At 58.0% G+C, this 17,611-nt stretch overlaps 1 protein-coding gene across 2 annotated transcripts in view; it reads left to right on the forward strand.

Annotated features, from left to right (window-relative positions):
- THRA (thyroid hormone receptor alpha) overlaps nucleotides 1-17,611 on the forward strand; it is a 24,305-nt gene continuing 6,694 nt past the window's right edge. Inside the window, exons 1-6 of one of the 2 annotated variants that reach the window (XM_070392957.1) lie at nucleotides 1-193; nucleotides 10,409-10,752; nucleotides 13,325-13,392; nucleotides 13,976-14,076; nucleotides 15,924-16,071; nucleotides 16,682-16,887. In XM_070392957.1, the coding sequence (XP_070249058.1) occupies nucleotides 10,700-10,752; nucleotides 13,325-13,392; nucleotides 13,976-14,076; nucleotides 15,924-16,071; nucleotides 16,682-16,887 (576 nt within the window). In that variant the 5' untranslated portion in view covers nucleotides 1-193; nucleotides 10,409-10,699. The remainder of the gene's footprint in view (nucleotides 194-10,408; nucleotides 10,753-13,324; nucleotides 13,393-13,975; nucleotides 14,077-15,923; nucleotides 16,072-16,681; nucleotides 16,888-17,611) is intronic. The other variant, XM_070392959.1, reaches the window with a different exon arrangement.

The raw sequence follows: 17,611 nt of genomic DNA on the forward strand, positions 1-17,611 counted from the left end.
GCGGCCGCCGCCTCTGCCGGAGGAGCCGCGGGGCCGCCACACTCGCCCCCCGCCCCCCCGCGCTCACTCGCACTCAACACCCGGGCGCAGGAGGCGGGCGGCCCGGGCCCTACCGGCCCCCGATGGACGCCCCCCGCACGGGGCGCTGAGACCCCGCGTCGCTGCCCAGCCCGGTCCAGCGCGCCACGCCGAGGTAAGGAGGAGGGAGCGAGTGGGCATTAATATGCAAATACTTCGCGATTGATTATGCAAAGCCGCGGGGCTCTGTGGCCAGCTCCCCGGCGATCTGGGGGCGCCCGGGGGGTACCCGCCGCCAGCCTCCGCCTGCCCCGACGCCCCGGTGACCCTGTCACAGCCCGGGAGCTTGCAACTTACGCCCTTGGGAAGGGAGGTGCTGCTAGGAGGTCGGTGGGCCCCGGGATTTGCCAGCGGAGATGGCGTCCAGGCCTCCCCCTCGAGGGCCCGCCTGGCCTCTGTCCGGCCCGTCTGCTGCGCATTCCCGGGCCCGGCCCCGGCCCCGCTGCCGGCCGCCCGAGCGCCCCCGCCCGCCGCGCCGCGGTTTGTTTACGGTGCGCCGGAGGCCTGCCCCCCCCTCGGCCCCCACCCCTAGCCTCGGAGGCCGAGTGGCCTTTGCAAAGCTGCCTCCGGTTTCGGAGGCTAGTAATAGTGGGGTGGGTTGGTGAGCTTGCACGGGCCCGGGAGAGGGAGAGGGAAGTCTCCCCCCCCCCCCCCCCACTTCACCCGCCTCCCCGGTTGAGCATGGCTCTCCGGGTGCAACACTCCTAATTGCAAAAAACGTGGCTGGGGGTGGGGGAGTGTATTTGAGGGTCCCAAGATGATTAAGGGAATTGCAAGCCAGGGTGGTTGGAGAAAAGAGGGAGGAATGGACCTGTGTTGTGCGTGCCCCCCCTTTTTCCCCTCCCCTTGCAACGTGTCTCCTCTGGTGCCCCTTCTCTGCCTGGGGCCCTCCCTTGTCCGGTGTGAAAGAAAGGCCTGGGACTGGCGGGCAATGGAGGGAGCCACCATTTCCAGGGTGGAGGTCCCCGTAGGAAAGCCAGTGGGATGGGAACCCACCTCCCAATGATGGCTCTGGCCCTGGGAGGGGGACGGAATGAACAGGGCTGTTGTCCAAGGCGGGGGGGGGGGGGGGCGCAAATGTGACATGCAGACGCTGAGATATGCCCGCACAGACAGCCACATGCACGCCCAGGGACACCCAGGCAGACTCAAGGACAGGAGCTGCTGGACACACCCACATGGGGACAAGGGAAAAGGCAGGCTGCTGCTGCACTGGGGAGCTCAGAGGGGTGGGACACACCCACGGGAGACGGACCCGTGCACGCACTCACGCACAGGGTCACACGGAGATGCTGTCACACACGGGGGCAAGGAGGAGTCTCTGTCACCCACACAAAAAAAAGTCTCTCTCGCACGCATGCAACGCATGCATGAACACAGGGCAATTGCACGCAGCCACACGTTACAAAAGACCCTGTCACTCACAGGCACACACGTGCTCGCATGAGCCCAGTCACACAGGCATTATCGCCTGCCGTCACAGTCGCTGTCACTCAGTCAAACGCCAAACGTGGTTACACATCAACACATGGATACACAATGTAGCAACAAGTATTTTCTTGGACTCCTACTGTGGATCTCTGAGGGTTCTGTTTACAGCAAAACCCCTGCTCCCAACAAAATGAAATTTGTTTGCGTGAAAGGACTTTTCTGCCTCATGGTGCAAGGAATGCATTCGTGATAACGTTCTAGGTCTCTATCGCCTGTCAGCCCACCGTCCTAGATGGTGAGCCTGAGACCTGGCAGGATGACTCCAGGAGCTCGGGATCCTGCCCAGAGCCCAGCACAGGAAGTGTTCTGTAAATACTTGTTAATTGATTGACTGTGGGAACTCCAGTCACAGGTGCACGCATGTGCACACAGCCCCAGGGACTCAGGTGCAGAAGGCATTCACAAGGCTCAGGTTCACACCAACCGTTGCGCCTAGACACCCCCAGAAGCAAATACACGGTAACTGTGCTGTCAGGCTCATCCCCAGATGCACACATAGTCATGGGCTCTTTCCCTTAAGCTTCCTTCTATTTTCTTCCTCAAGGTTTAGCTTTTTTTTTTTTTTTTTTTTTTTGAGGGACAGAGAAACTAGAGCAAAAAGAGTAGGGACAGGGGGGTCCCAGAGAGCCGAGTCATGGGCCTGAAGCAGTGTCCAGTGACTTCCAGCAGCTGGGGTTGTCCTGGCTGCTGGGGGAAGGAGGTTCTAGAATCTCTCTCCCCACCCTAAGAGCAAAGGGTGGGGGGGATCTCGCTGCCCGTGCTGGGATCTTTTGTCTGAGCCTTTCCTGGGGCAGTTCACTCTCCCCCAGCCCAGTTCCTGCCTCTGGCCCTGAGCCTGGCCCCTTTTTCCACCTCTGCCCTCCTCTCTAAACTTGGAAGCCTTCCTTTGGCTGTATGCTGGTGAGTGTCTGGGTGAGTGATGTGTATTTTTGACTTGGAATTTCTCTCTAACGCCATCTCTCCGTTGCTCTGTCTTGCTGTGTCTGATTCCCTTTCCTTGTGCGTCTGCCAGACTGTAACTCTCACCCTGTCACTAGCCCCGTCCGTCTACCCCTGTTCTCGTCGGTTTTGCCACAACCTCCTTTCTCAGAGCTGGGAACTGGCATTGATGTTCTTCATAGTTTTCCGGCTGTTAGTACTCAAACCCCGCCCCCTCAGTCCCCGCCTGCCCTGCCTCTGGGGTCATGGAAAGGTTGGGGTGGGGAGGGGTGGGGCAGGGGGCTCAGCGGCTGCTCAGGACATCCTGTACTTCCTCAATGCTGCAGCTGCAGGCCAGCACATTTTGAGGGCTGGGAATGGGGGATAGGGAAGGAGATTACCTACTGTCCACGCTGACCTCTCAGGCTGGCAGACTCAGCCAGGAGACACCAGATGGGTGGAAGCCCGGGTATGCACGCCACAGCAGGCTAGCTCCAACCGAGCCAGTGAGGAGCCCCTCACCACACTCCCCCACTGGAAGAGACTCACCCCCATGGGCAGTGGTAGGAGTTGGCAGGACCTCCAGCGGCCTTGCTCCACAGCCCTGGCAGCTGAGACCCACCTCAGAGATGCCCGACAGCTGTGTCCTCGTGGCCCGGCCTCAGAGTGTGTTTCTGAGGGTCCAGCTGCCCAGACTCTGTGCAGGGCTGAGTGAGGGGCAGCCTCCAGCCCAGGGCAGCAGAACGGGCCACTCTTCCAGAGAGTGAATCTGAAGGGGGGACACCAGGCATTTCTGCTTTGCTCCCCTCTAGCTGTGGCCTGTTTGGGTGAGGAAGCACTGGTAGTGATTCCACCAGAGAGAATCCGTGGGTTGCTACAGAAGGGAAGACGGAGGCTTGGTCACAGGGCCCAAGGTGTCATTCCTCCAGCAGGTAGCAACTATCCCAGAATGGTTAAGAACACAGACTTGTTGGGAGCTAGGTTGCCTGGGTTTGAATCCCAGCCATGCCACTTGCTGGTTGTATAACCTTGGGCAAGTGATTTAACCTGCCCCTTGCATTATCTGTAAGTTGGAGATGATACTACCTACTTCATTCAGCTTTTGAGGATCAGAGGATTTAGAACACATAAAAATGCTCTAAAAAGTGCCTGGTGCATAACAAGCACTGTATGTGTTAGCTGTTACAGTGGGGAAGCCCATGGGCCTGGGGCCCCCTGGATTTCTTGGAGAAGCTCCTAGACATCACAGGAGCAGGAATGAGAGAGGGTGGAGTCGGCTGGCATAGTGGGTCCGTGTAATCTCAGCCTTTGTGTCACCATTTTCTCCTCTACAAGTTCAGAACCTCACCTTGAGCTGCTCTGAACCTCACCTTATAGCGACTGCTTAAAAGGAGCCCTTGGCATCTCAGCCTGGGGGCACACCTCCCCAGTTAGGGGCACATGCATGAATGTGTTGGGCATCCCTGCATCTCTGCTGGGACAAGTCTGAGCACTGGGAATGGGGGGGCGGGCAGGGGGAGAATAACAAGGAAAGCAGGCTCCTCTCTCTCCCAAACCCTCCTCACTTACAGAGTACAGCACCCTTCCTCTCTCCTGGGCCCCAGCAACCTAGCTACCTACCATTGACCGACCAACCAGGACCCAGCCTGGCTGACGGACACCAGATTCCCCACCCTTGCATGGAGGGGGCATTTGTGTGAAGGGTGGTGGCCCTGAGTCCGGAGCAGTGTGGTAGGAGGCATGGTGCCTTGAGACCCAGGGTCTGCCCTGGGTTGCCTTTTTCCTCTGTGAAGCCGGTGGTAAGACTCCTCTCTCTCCTCCAAATTCCTTTTATTCAGCTCTCCCCCTTCAAGGTGCAGCAAGAATAACGGGGCGGATGGCCTATGGTGGGCCGCTGGGGAGCCAAGCTCACCTCTAGGTCTCACGGCTGCAGAAGTGCTTGCGGAACCTATTAGGTGTTGGTGGGGGAGGCGAGCATGACCACAGTAGGAAGAGCACTGGCTGGGAGTTGGCAACTGGGTGTTTGCCAAACACCAGTTGCTGAATTTGGGCCTGGGTTTTCATCATCTCGAGACAATGATGCCTACCTCCCTCTGAGTGAGGGTGAATAATGCACCATGGATGACACCTGTGCTCAATGCCGGGCGCTTCCGGGCTTTGTGAGTAACACCTGTGGACGCTCCTGCCCTCCCAGGGCCTGGCCCACTCCAGGGTGGGGGTCCACTTGCCCGCTGGAGCCAGAGACAGTTCTCAGTCTCCCGTGGAGGCATCTGGGGCTGGTGTGTGGGGGCAGGGCAGACGGTAGTCAGGCATGTGGTGCAGTCCTCCTCCCTGGCAGGCCGAGGCAGGGCTGCCAAAGAGGAACTAACTTTTGTTTACCTTTGTGTGAGGTGGTCCGGAGGGAGGGGCCAGACCTTGTCTGGGTAGACAAGGTTAGCAAAATGGGACTTACTGGTGCCCAGAAAATGCCACCATGGCTCCCTCGCCTTGTGGGGGGAGCATTTCACTCTGTGGCCCCGGGGACTGGCGTTCAAGATTAGGGCCGAAGGCACAGCCACACCCTCCAGCAGTAGCCAAGTGCTGCATGGCTGGACCGAGCCCCCAGCCCTCCCCCTCTTCCTCCTCCTCTTTTCCTCTCGCAAGGAAGAGATGAGCTCTTGGCTCCAAGAGCTTCAGCTGCCTGTTTCATTTTCTCTTTTCCCCAGGCTCGTGGGCGGGGAAAGGGAAACGGGTCGAGATTTGGTGGCTGTTGGCGTTTTTGTACACACCAGTGAGTGGGTGTGTTGTGCGCGCACCCATGTGTGCGTGTTTTGTGCATGTGTGGGTTGGGGAGGGCTCTGAATATCTGCGGAATAGCACGGGAGCCGCCGTCTGCGCATGCGGGGCTAGCGTGTGTCTGCACGTGTCCGTGTATGTGCCTGAGACCCAACTGCATGCACAGCCTGCGTGCCGCGCGCGAGACACACACACACACACACACACACACACACACACTTTTTAATCTCTCTCTCCCCATTTCTTCCCTCCCTCTCCCTTTCCCTCTCTCTCTCCCCCCTTCTCTTTCCCCTCTCTCCCTCCCTCTCTGTCTCTCTTCCTCCCTCTCCCTCTCTGCCTCCCTCCCTTTCCCTTCCTCCCTCCTTTCCCCTCCCTCGGTCTTTCCCTCCCGCCCTCCCTCGGTGGGGCTAGCTTCCACCTCCCTGGGGTGCCTGGGAGAAGAACATCCCTGCCTTTCCCTTCCACCATTTCCTTCCCTCCTGGGCGGTGCTCCCCGGGGCTTGGTGACAATTCCTTTCTCCGGCCTCTTCCTCTCTCCTTGGAAGAGGGGAGTGGGGAAGGGAGGACCCCAAACCCTGTGCCCATGATACCATCTGCAGCGAGTGCCTTGGCCCCGTGACACTCATGCCTCCAGCCTTCAGCTGCCCCAGCGCCCAGCTCCAATTACCCCTGGCTGCTGGGGGGAGGGTGGGGAGAATGTGCCATGCCCAGCTGGGGGTGCTCCCAGCTCTGCTTTCTGGGCTACTTGCATTTTCCACTCCCATTCCCGCAGGGAACTGGGTCAGGGGACACAAAGTTCTATGAATTGGCAGGGGAGGAGCTGGGCATGGGGGAGGGGGGTGACCTCTAGACCTGGGCACCCACCTTGATGCCTGACGGGAGCTGGGCTGGGTTAGGAGGAGGGAGGGTGGAGCAGCAGGTGGGTGAGGTTATGTTGGGGGGAGCACAGTCTTTGATGTTAATACTGGGCATCTGGCCCAAGTTAAGGCTGCTGTTTATGTCCTTCTGTCTCTGACCTACAGGGGGGAGTTTCCTGTTCTATTCTTTTGGGGGACAGGATCCTTTGTTGATCCAATCCCTTCCACCCCCATTTCCCATTCTCTAGCCTCCAGGGTCCCACAGTGGCTAGGAGATCAGACTTCAGGGTCACTGCCTTTAGGTTCCAGAATCCCATCTCATGGGTGCCCAGAGGGAGCCCACCAAGGAATGCTGCCTCCTCCTGGGCCTCCCTCCCCCTCCCTCCCTCCCCCTCCCTTCCGCCTGCCAGGCTGGTGCCCGTGTCTGTGTGTACTCCTCTGCCATCTCACACCTGCCAAAGAGTGCCTTCCTTCCCGCCTTCCTGGCACTAGGATAGGACTGAGTTGGGTGGGGCAATCCTGCTCAGTCCACACCTGAGAGTAAAACAGGGAGGGCCTGGGAAAGGAAAACAAGGTCCCACCCCTGCGGGGCACCTGCCCCTCCATGTGGGGGGCTTGTGTTGCTGCCGCAGCCTCCACCTTCGCCAGACTCCCAGGGACTGTTGGTGCCCGTGGCCGCCCCCGGGAGCCCACGCTGGCATGGGCGGCAGTGTCTGCACACGGATGCCTGTGTCTGCCTGTGCATGCCTGTGTGTATGTCTGGGTTCAGTAGTCACCTGGGCCCCTTAGCATCACCCTCTTGACTCCCATGGTATGGGGTCAGCGCATCAATGCCAGGTCATTAGGAGTTGGGGGGAGGGGATAGTACCTCCCCCCGCCCCCCCAGCAGCAGGCAAAGGGGAAGGGGAGAGGGAGGTGTGAACCTACCCACGGCACTATTAATAGCCCACATGCCAGGCCACCAAGAACCAGCTGTCACCGTGGAAACCATTTCTACTCCCCCTCCCCCAGCCTCCATGGGGTGGGACTTAGGCAGGGCATGAATCAACCCCCCCCCACCCATCTTTCTTTGTTACCTTTCTTTCTTTGTCTCCCCCTCCATTTGTCTCTCCTCCCCATATCTGTCCTCCTCTCTCCCTCGCCCCTCTCCCCGCTCCCTCTCGCCCCATCCCCCACCTCATCTCATTGCCGCCTTTCTTCCTATCCCTATACTTCATTAGCGTCCCCCCTCTACCCCATCCCTGCTTTGCTCTTTGTTCTCCTCATCTTTCTTCCCCTCTCCCCCCATCATCTCTTTCACCCCAGTCTTCCTCCTCTTTCTCCCCTTTTCTGGGCCCCCTCTCTCTGAGTGTGTCTTTCCTTCTGTGGTTGGCAAGGAGGGCTGGGCTTCCTTTAGAGCATTAAGGACAAAGTTTAGGGGCCCCAGACAGGTGGGGCCAGAGCCAAGAGCAGACACCCAGGAGAGTAATGTGTGTAGAACTGGGGGCTAGATTCCGGAGGCAGAGGGTCCCCTCTGGCAGCCCCAGCAGTCCTTCAGGGAAATTCCTTGGGTCCGCAGGGCCGCGGAGGGGACAGTCTGGCAGTGGGAACCTGGCACGGTGCCTGCGGATGCCGCATTGGGCGCTCGCCTGTCCCCCCATTGCAGAAGCACTCAGGCTTAATGAAACGCTTCCCCCTCCACGGGCGCCTTGCCCACGCTGCCACCCGGCCGCTCTTATCTGACAGAGGGAGTGGGTGGCCGGGCCAGCCGACAGGTGGGTCTTGCTGTCCGACTGTCCAGCCTGGACTCAGAACCCCATAGCCCCACCCCCTCCGCCTCCGTGGGACTGAGCCTCGGTGCAGGGAAGGAGCTGGGGGAATTAAGCAGGACTCCGGGTTAGAAAAAGAACAAAAAAAGGACTCCAGGGTATCCCTGCCCCACTCCCCTTCCCCACTGACCCTTCTCTGCCCACAGCTAACACCGGCTCACGTGGTATGTGCCTCCCTGAATGTTGGGCCCTGTACGTGCTCTGTGTCGCCTCAGAGACCCAGGTGTGTCCCTAGAGAGATGACAAGGAATCCCCGGCTTCTTGCTAGATGCCAGGCCAAGGTGCCTTCAGCCGTGAGGACAGTGTCTTCCTCCTCTGCCCACTGCCAGGGGCTCAGGGTAGCCTGGGTCACGCTGACAGGCACCCAGACACCGTTCAGCACAGCGCAGAGTCGAGGCAAAGAAAGAGCCTTCCCCTCCCGCAGCGGGCACGTGCAAGCCCTTGGCAGTGCCCAGACACATTTGGAGTTAAGGCTGGGCTGGGGAGGGGGAAGGGAAGATAAACATGGTGGCTTAGGTTGGCACTGCCCCAGGTGTGCCCTGTAGCAACTGGCAGTGGCTGGGGTGAGGGAGGAGGGGTCCTCCAGAGCTATGGCCTGGGGCAGGAATTGCCGGTGGCATGTGGCTGCTGCTGGTGTTCTCCGCCTGGCCTGGCCCACGGCTGCTCACACCCACTTGCACACACCCTGGCCCTCTTCGTCTGCCCCCAGGGCCTGCTCCCCAGGGCTGCCCCTCTCTCAGCATGCCCACTCCTGCGCCTGCCTCCTCCCCTCCCCAGGGGCACTTGGCCTCCTGCTGGCGAGTGGATTTTTCCAGCCTCTGTAAACAAGTGGTGGCAGCGTGCCAGGTGGGCAGGAGACAGGCGGGGGCAGCACTGCAGCCAGGGTGTGCCAAGCACCGAGGCACAGCCTGGGGGGGAGATGGGGAGACACCCAGAGAGAGAGAGAGAGAGAGAGAGAGAGAGAGAGGCATTCAGATGCAGACAGACAGACCCAAGGAAGCCTTGTTGGGCACAGAGAGAAGTGGAAACGGGCGACAGAAAATAGCCCTCTATTGTCCAGCCCAACCCCACCACTGCCCTGGCCCCTTACCCCTCACTGCTCTGGCTGAGAGCAGCAGGCCCCAGTGCCCAGTCCCTGGGCATCCCCACCCACTCCTACTTCTCCCCCCACCTCCACCCCTCAGGGCTGGCTACGCCATTATAAATTTATAACAGGAATTTCTCCACAAGCCAAGAAAAACTTGACCTACTTTCTTGACGGCTCTCCGGGCTAAGGCTCCCCGCTCACAACCCCCCCAGTCTCCTGTCCGGCCCCCAGTGCCCTGTTCTGGTCTGTGGGGGTATCCGAGGCAGAATGGACCACCCTTCTGTCCTCCTGCCACACTCCCTACACTGAGGGCTCACCTGAGTGCAGAGGCCCTGCCCCACTGCCCTGCCCAATGGCCTGACTTATCTCACATTCCCCTCCTACTCTGGCTCCTTATCAGCTCCTGGGGGTGGGGCGGAGGGCCCAGGGGCGAGGTCTCTGGGGCAGCAGCTACTGGATGAAGGTTGTGTGTTGGGAACTGCACCCTTTGTCCCCCTTAAACATGCCCACACCTGCCTGTGTGCACAGACCGTAAACCTCAGGTCGGGAGCCTGTGGTCAGAGGTGCATGTGGAGGAAACAGTGGGCCCAGCTTGGCACGGCCCTGGCCCCCAGGTATTGGAACAAGACAAGCATTCAAGCCAGGCTTCGGGGTTTCAAGCCCTGAGCCACCTGCTCACTAGCTTGGTGACTTCGAGTGAATGCCCAGCTTTCTGAGCCTCGGTTTCCTCATCTGTGAAGTTAACACGCGTCAGTTTCCTTTCCTTTACCCCTTGCCATCCTGGTGGGTGGCAGCTCAGCTAAACCAACTGGGCTGTCTGGTCCTCAGGCTGGGAAGGGTGACTTGGGACCTTCCCGGACAGCTCTGGAGTCCTTGGGAGGCCGGGTTGGAGTCACAAGTCAGCCAGCAGCAGGGGAGGTCAGCTCCCCACCGTCTTCAGTATCTCTCTCAGGTGCCCCCATTCCCACACCCCATCCTTCCTTCACAAGGACCCCCACCCCCCATGCCTGGGTTGAAAATTGCTCATCTCCGGTCCCCTCTTGCCCTAGAGTATGGTGCGTTTTATAAAAACTTGGCTAGATGAGTGGTAACAAGAACATTTATTAGACATTGTTAGGGGCCAGATACTTGATTGAATGTGAGGACTGGGACATGGTACATGGATGATCTCATTCTTTTCCTCCACCCCTTTCCGTGTCTGGGGCTTAGGACATGACTCTCCAGTTTTGCCTGCTAAAACCTGTCCGTCGGAGGGGTTCTCCTGCTTCCCTCCCTGTGCCTGCCCTCCATGCCCACCGCCATCTTGTGAGCGCAAAGAGCCCAAAATGTTGCCACCAAAGGACCGCTTTCCGCCACGGTGCCACTTTATCCCTCCTTCTCTCCTCTCTCTGCAGGGACCTCGACAGGACAAGACTACGAAGCTACTCCCCCAGCCCAGGACTCCCCCACGGACCCAGCTTTCCCCCCAACACTACCACCTGCCACTCCCTGGCCTATCTCACCGCCCACCCCCCTCGGGGCTCAGGGCATGGTGTGAAAGGCCAAGTGCTGAGGCGGGCACCATGGGTGCTGTGCCCTAGCCTGGGTGGCAGGGGGTGGGCAATCTGTGGGCGTGCCAGGGGGGGCCACTGTGCCCACCCAGTCTCTTGGCGTGCTGGAGGGCATCCTGGATGGAATTAAAGTGAATGGAACAGAAGCCAAGCAAGGTGGAGTGTGGGTCAGACCCAGAGGAGAACAGGTAATGGGTCCGGCAACTAGGTCTTGCCAACTCTTAGCCGGCAGGCATGGTCACCTGGTTGGGCAAAAGCGAGCCCAGCTTGGGCCTTTAGGGGAATGGACACAAGGCCAGCAAACCTGCTGCTTACCTTTGCCCAGGAGATGAGGTCATGTTCATGTGACAGGAATTAGGCACCTGGAGGAGAGATGCCCATTTTGGAGTGGGGAAGTGACAAGGAGAAATTACACGAGGCAGGCACACGGCCCCTCCCTGGACAGTCCTGGGCAGGCTCCCATGCTTCCCCCCGCCCCCCATGTCCCCACGGCCGCCCTCACCTGAGCATGTGGAATGCAAACAGTCTCGCCATTTGCCTCCTCTCCCTGCCAGCCTGCTCAATCACCACCAGTGTGCAGTCCACGAGCCGTGGTGCACGTGACGTGACAGTTCGGGGCACATGCACCAGTAACTCGTTAGCCCATGCTTATATTTGGAACCTTTTGGGAGCCCCACAAGCTCTTCCTTGTTCATGGGCAAGGGCGGGCGCTGCCATGGGGCTCCTCCCAGGAAGTGGAGTGAATGCCAACTGTGAAGGTTTTGCTTACCGGTGGAGGAGGCATGAGCCCCACACACATTGCTGGGAATGGCTACCTGTGATCTGCATTACCCTTGAGGAGCCCAGAGGGTCTCTACCTCTCCCGTTAACTCCGAGTGGCACAGAACTTTGTGCCAGTTGGCGTGGTGCCCCTGGAGCTGGGTACAGCCTGTGTCTATGGCCAGGGAGTGGGTGGGGGATGGGTTGTTCTGGGGAGCAGAGTGGCCGTTGCCTAGGAGACCAGATTCTGAGCCAGGAGGCCAGAAGCCTGGCCAGGCAAAGCCCTGGGGCCCAAGACTGGGTCTCTGGAGGGGTGGGGGAAATGGATGGGGCTGTCAGTTGGGTAGGCACCTAGAGTTTCCCCTCCCCAAAGACTCACCCCAGGGCGGGGGGGGGGGGGGGCTCTGAAAAAGATCGGGCGTGTCACTGCGTAGCTCTCACTGGCAACCTCTGTACTTCCCTGCCCAGACCTCGTGAATCTGGAAGAGTCTGCTCCTAAGCAGGGAAAGGCTGGAATCCGGGTTCCCAGTCCCCCAGAGCTGCACCCCTACCCGTTATACTCCCCTCCCCCATGTCCGTGCGCCACCTTGTGGCTGTCCCTGGAACTGCACCCAGAGGCTGTAAATCTAATAATTGCTGAAAACCGGGCTGCTCGACTGGGGCCCTAGGTGGCTCAGAGTTCCCCCACACCCTCCCCCGCTGGAGCGGGAAGGGAGATCTGACCTTCCAGACACTGTAGTAATCCCACAGGGGTAGTCTCCAGGGAGGGTGGCGCACAGAGCTGTCTTTGACTATGACCGTGACCAAGGTCACTGTGTCAGTATGTTGGGAGCTGCGTCAGGGGAGGGGCCCTGCAACATGCCACACGGAGAGTGGGTGTGGCAGGTTATACAATCCGTGCATGCATGTGGAAGGCTTATGTAACCCGTGTGTGCTGAGGTTATGTAACATGTATGTGGAGAGGCTGGCCACATGTGTGCAGTGGCTGTGGGTTGCTACTACCTTGCACGGAGGGGCTCAGGGTCCTTGTCCCGACTGATTTCAGTGCTCGGCGTCACCAAGCACAAGTGGGGGCCTCTGTCTGCTGCTCTGTGAGATGGATGCCATGGACAGGGTGACTCTGGAAGCCCTTTCGTATGCTCATGTTCTTGGTTCTGGGTTCCAGTTGCTGGGCACTCTGTGTTTGCCCGCACTGTGGTTATGTAGCACGTGTGTATGACCTGGAAATCAAACAACATGTTTACTGAGGGCAGGGAGGAGTATTATTAGGTGTCTGCCCAGCGGGTTGTGTAACACAGGGGCATACCCTAGAGGTCATATAACACATTGGAGAACGCCCTAAGAGTTGTGTAGTTATGTAGATCCTGGTGCTTATTGACCATGCTAGGGTTCATACTGAAGGCTGCATCGTGATTCATATCTAGTGGGCTTGTGTTGCATGTGTGTGTGTATGTGTGTGTGTGTGTGTGTTCTAAAGGTTATATAACTCTGAGCATGTCCTGAGGATTCTTTCTGCATGTCTCCTGCACTGAAGGCTTAAATATGTGGATATTGTAGATTATGGGTGTTGAAGGTTCTATAATGCTGTGTGTGCGTGTGTGTGTGTGTGTGTGTGTGTGTGTGTGTGTTCTAAAGCTTATATAACTCTGAACATGTCCTGAGGATTCTTTCTGCATGTCTCCTGCACTGAAGGCTTAAATATGTGGATATTGTAGATTATGGGTGTTGAAGGTTCTATAATGCTGTGTGTGCGTGTGTGTGTGTGTGTGTGTGCCCGCCCTAGAACATGCTTGTGCCCCAGCCAAGCCCCTTATCTCTCTCTCTCTGAAGCGTCTAGATAGCTGGACCCTTCTCAGTTTTGTCAGCTGACCTAGGGGTGGGAGGTAGAATGAGGACATGAAGGGCAGGGGGTCGGGCCTGGGGGGGTATCTAAGCCTGTTGGATGAGAAGGGGGCTGCCCAAAGACTGCTCTGTGATTCTGCCCACTTTGCCCCCATCCAGTGCCAGGTCACCAGATGGAAAGCGAAAAAGAAAGAACGGCCAATGTTCCCTGAAAACCAGCATGTCAGGTGAGCCTGGCTGTGTGTGCCCTTCCTCCCTGCCCTGAACGCCACCACACCAGACCAGGGCTCTTCTGGAGCCTGGCGTGTACCAGCAGCTCCCGTGTCCCATGGGGAGCGCCTCCTAGAGGGCTTGGGATGGACTTGTCTGAAGGTGAGAGGGGTGATGTGGGCCCCAGCCTTGAAGGTGGATTAGGTCAGAAAGGACCTCTTCCCTTCTCCCATAACCCTCTTGCCTGAGACCCCTCCCTCACCCCCAAATCAGGGCCTGGGCTAAAGAGCTGAGGGGCTGTCTTCCCCCTGAGTTGAGCTGCTGACATTTGCTGCTGCTTCTCCTGCACCCCCTTGCCCCTGGGGGGGCAGCGAGAGAAAGGCCCTGAATAAGCAAACAGAAGAACTCTGGGATTCTCCATGTTCTTAGGGAAGGGGATGGACAAGATCACCTCTGATGTGCCTAGGATTCTACCCTTCAGGGGGGCTGGGCTAGGGGATGGGCCAGGAAAGAAAAGTTGGGGAATGCGGAAAGTGTAAGAGCCTCCCTGCTAGGGGCCCAAGCCATGCCTGCCTGCCTGCCTCCCTTCCTCCCTCCCAGGGTATATCCCTAGTTACCTGGACAAAGACGAGCAGTGTGTCGTGTGTGGGGACAAGGCAACCGGTTATCACTACCGCTGCATCACTTGTGAGGGCTGCAAGGTATGGACCAGCCAGCTCCTGCCCCTCCCCCACTGCCTGAGCCCCCATCTCACGCTTTTTAAGGCTCTCAGCACCCAGCACAACAGATGGCTCTATAAACGTGCAACCTAAAACTCACCTATTACATCATCATTTCTCTTATTCATTCATCCATTTGTCCATTCATAATCCCTGCTCTGCCCCTCATCGGTAAGGTGCCTAATCTCTCTGAGCCTCGGTTTCTTCATCTGTAAAGTGGGGATAATCATTGCGACCTACCTCATAGAGTTATTGGGAGAATTAAATGAGATCATCCACAGAGAGTATTGAAAACAGCAACAGACGCAAAAGAAGCACTCAGTACATGTCAGCCATCCATCACCCATCCAGCGTATCGGGCGTGAGGAGCGTAGTCTCTGCCCTGTCCTCAAGCTGCTCACCGCCTACCAGAGAGAAGCAGACCTCAGTTGAAAGCAACATCAGTGCTTTTCAAAATGTGGTTCAAGGACCACCTGCAGTCCTAGTTACCCTCAGATCCCCAGGCCTCGTGCCAACCTTACCCAAGCAGAGCCTTTCATGGGGAGCCCAGAATCTGCCATGGAACAAGCCCCCCAGTTGCTTCTACTGCACTTGAAAGGGTGCGAACCAGAGCTGGGCTGGGAAAGTGGGGGGGTGGGGCAGGAGAGAAGAGGGTGGCAGGGTCTCCCTGGGCAGAGGGAACAAGTTCATAGACTTGGGGTGGGGGGCGGAGAGCTTCATTAGATTTCACTTCGGACATTTCAACCTGCATGGTTTCTCTGGGATCCTCACCCCCTGAACATGTCAACCTTCCAAGAAACAGACATATTTTAAAATACGTTCAGGCTCCCAGTTCCTTTCTTTCTTGGTGTCGACCAAACCAGGACCAGCAGGGATGCAGAGTCCCAGTGCAGTGTCCCTGGAAGCGACACCAGCAGTGTGACCTAGACCAGGCACCCAGACCCGAGTGCCAGAAGAGCATCTCAAAGGACAGGGATGCCCGCCCCGCCCCTAGCGGGTCTCACGTAGGTCAGAGCAAGGCCCAGGGATCCGGAGCACCCTAGGTGATTTTAAGGCACCCTGGAATCTGAGCGCTCAGACCTCGGTACCCCATGCCTCAGGGCCAGCCCTGGCTCTGACACCCCTTTAGCCATGTGGGCAATTTAAGCAAATGAAGGGACTTTGGACAAATTGCTACATCTCTCCAAGCTTCCGTTTTCTGGTCCGCAAAATGGAGACAGGGCCATAGGAAGCTCCTACCTATGGGACTGACACCAGTGTCAAAGGTGACGATGCCCCCAAAGAAAAGGCTTGGAAGTGCCTGGCACCCAGTGAGCGTTCATCGTGATATGTAGAACGGAAAGCGTTGTGTTAAAGCTGCTAGAATTCGTACACAATGCCGCCTTCTTTTGACATTTTGACACCCTCCCACCCCCCCTTTTTCATGAACTCCACCTGCATGGGCAACAGGCAGCATGTATGAGAGTGGTTTGGGGGTCAGGGCCATTTAGCTGAAAGACGGAAATCGGGTATTTCCTGGACTGCCAGTGCTGCTATCACTCAGGCTTCGCAGGACTGCACACCCTCCCAGGCCCAGATCTCCATACTTTCAGTCATCATCCCCACCTCTGCCATCCCCTACCCACATATCCCCCCCGCACCCTCCCCGCCAAGCAGCTGGAGGAGCTGAGGGCGTGCGTTCCTACGGTCCTCCCCAGTCCTCACAGAACCCAGTGGGCCTGGGCCCGCTGTGTCAGGAGCGTGCGTGCCACCCCCTACCCCCCGGTGAGCTGCACGGTCAGTTCGGGAAGGTCACGATGACAACACGCTCCATCTCCCTCCCGCCCCAGGGCTTCTTTCGCCGCACAATCCAGAAGAACCTCCATCCCACCTACTCCTGCAAGTATGACAGCTGCTGTGTCATCGATAAGATCACCCGCAACCAGTGCCAGCTGTGCCGCTTTAAGAAGTGCATCGCCGTGGGCATGGCCATGGACTGTAAGGGGATGGGGGTTGGGGGGAGTCGGGCCAGGCGGCCGGGGGGTGGAGGTGAGTTCAGATAGGGCAGCTGCCTTCCAAGGTACGCTCAGGGCCCACAGGGCAGAGTGACAATGCAGGTCAGGCCGACGGTGAAGTGAATGTTCAGAATCTTGGTCCCTGCTGCCCTCATCCCTGGGGAACAGGAAACAGCATTCCTCTCTGGGTCCTGCACATGAACCTGGTGCTCACCTGCCTGCACCAACCCCAGGCCTTAGAGGGAGTTGTTGGGTAGGAAGAAGTCCTGAGCACCCCATCCAGAGAGGACACCCCACTGCTGGGTGAGAGAGGATAGCTTTCATTGCCTAGGGGTTGGGTGGCAGGGTCTTCTAGTACCTGCTGTCGCCATAACCCTTTAGCCCAGAACCTGCTATGCCTCTGGATCAGCCCGAAGCGGAGCTGATGTCCCAGTGATTATCCTGATCCGGTTGTGCCACGCAGCTGCTAGGTGGATCGGAAGTCGCTCAACCTCTCTGGCCCTCAGTTTCCCCAACCTGCACACTGGGAAGCGTAGTTTCTGAGAGGGTGGTGCAGGGTGCCGTGCAAAGGGCCCGTGTCTTCCTGTTGACAGTGGTTCTAGATGACTCGAAGCGGGTGGCCAAGCGCAAGCTGATCGAGCAGAACCGGGAGCGGCGGCGGAAGGAGGAGATGATCCGATCACTGCAGCAGCGACCAGAGCCCACTCCGGAAGAGTGGGATCTGATCCATGTTGCCACGGAGGCCCACCGCAGCACAAATGCCCAGGGCAGCCACTGGAAGCAGAGGCGGAAATTCCTGGTAAGGAGAGAGGGGGTGGGGGTGAGTGGCAGCGAGGTGCCAGGGAGAGGAGAGCTAGCTCAGAGCCTTGCCTCCTCCAGGAAGCCCTCTTGGTTTGCTCTAGCACAAAGCTGATACTCCCCAGACCTTGGTGGTTTTGATTTGAACACCTGTGAATGTATGACTGCCCTCTGGGTCCTGCCTATTCCACCTGATTGGGAACTACGTGAGGACAGGGCCTTTCCTTCCTCATTAGATTTCTGGCAGGGCTGACCTTTTCTTCGCTCACAGCAACTGGGAGGAGAGGGGAAGGACACGGTCATGGAACAGTATTTTGGGGCACCTGCTGGGTGCCGGGCATTGTGTTAGGCCCTGGCAAAACCGAGTGCCAAGTGAATGGTCAGGTGGTTGTCTATGGTGAAAGAATGCAGGAAACTGGCGGTCTGGTTCCTGGGAAGGTATGCCAGTGGGTGGAACAGTGTGCTGTAACGGTCAGGAATCAGACTGCCTGGTTCTACAACTTACTAGTCGTGACCTTGGGCTTATTAGGTAGCTGCCCTGTGCCTCAGTTTCCTCATCTGTGAAATGGAGATAACTCTAATACCTTCTGTATAGGGTTGTGGTGAGGATTAAATGAGATAATACGTGTAAAACACGTGGCCTAATGCCTGGCCACATATCCAATACTCAGTAAATATAGCTTCTATTCTCATGACATTACTTCTGCTGCTGTGATGATCATTGT

Source organism: Myotis yumanensis, unplaced genomic scaffold, assembly GCF_028538775.1.
Source record: "Myotis yumanensis isolate MYYU_CA2020_CCGP unplaced genomic scaffold, mMyoYum1.0.hap1 SCAF_16, whole genome shotgun sequence".
Taxonomy (NCBI): domain Eukaryota; kingdom Metazoa; phylum Chordata; class Mammalia; order Chiroptera; family Vespertilionidae; genus Myotis; species Myotis yumanensis.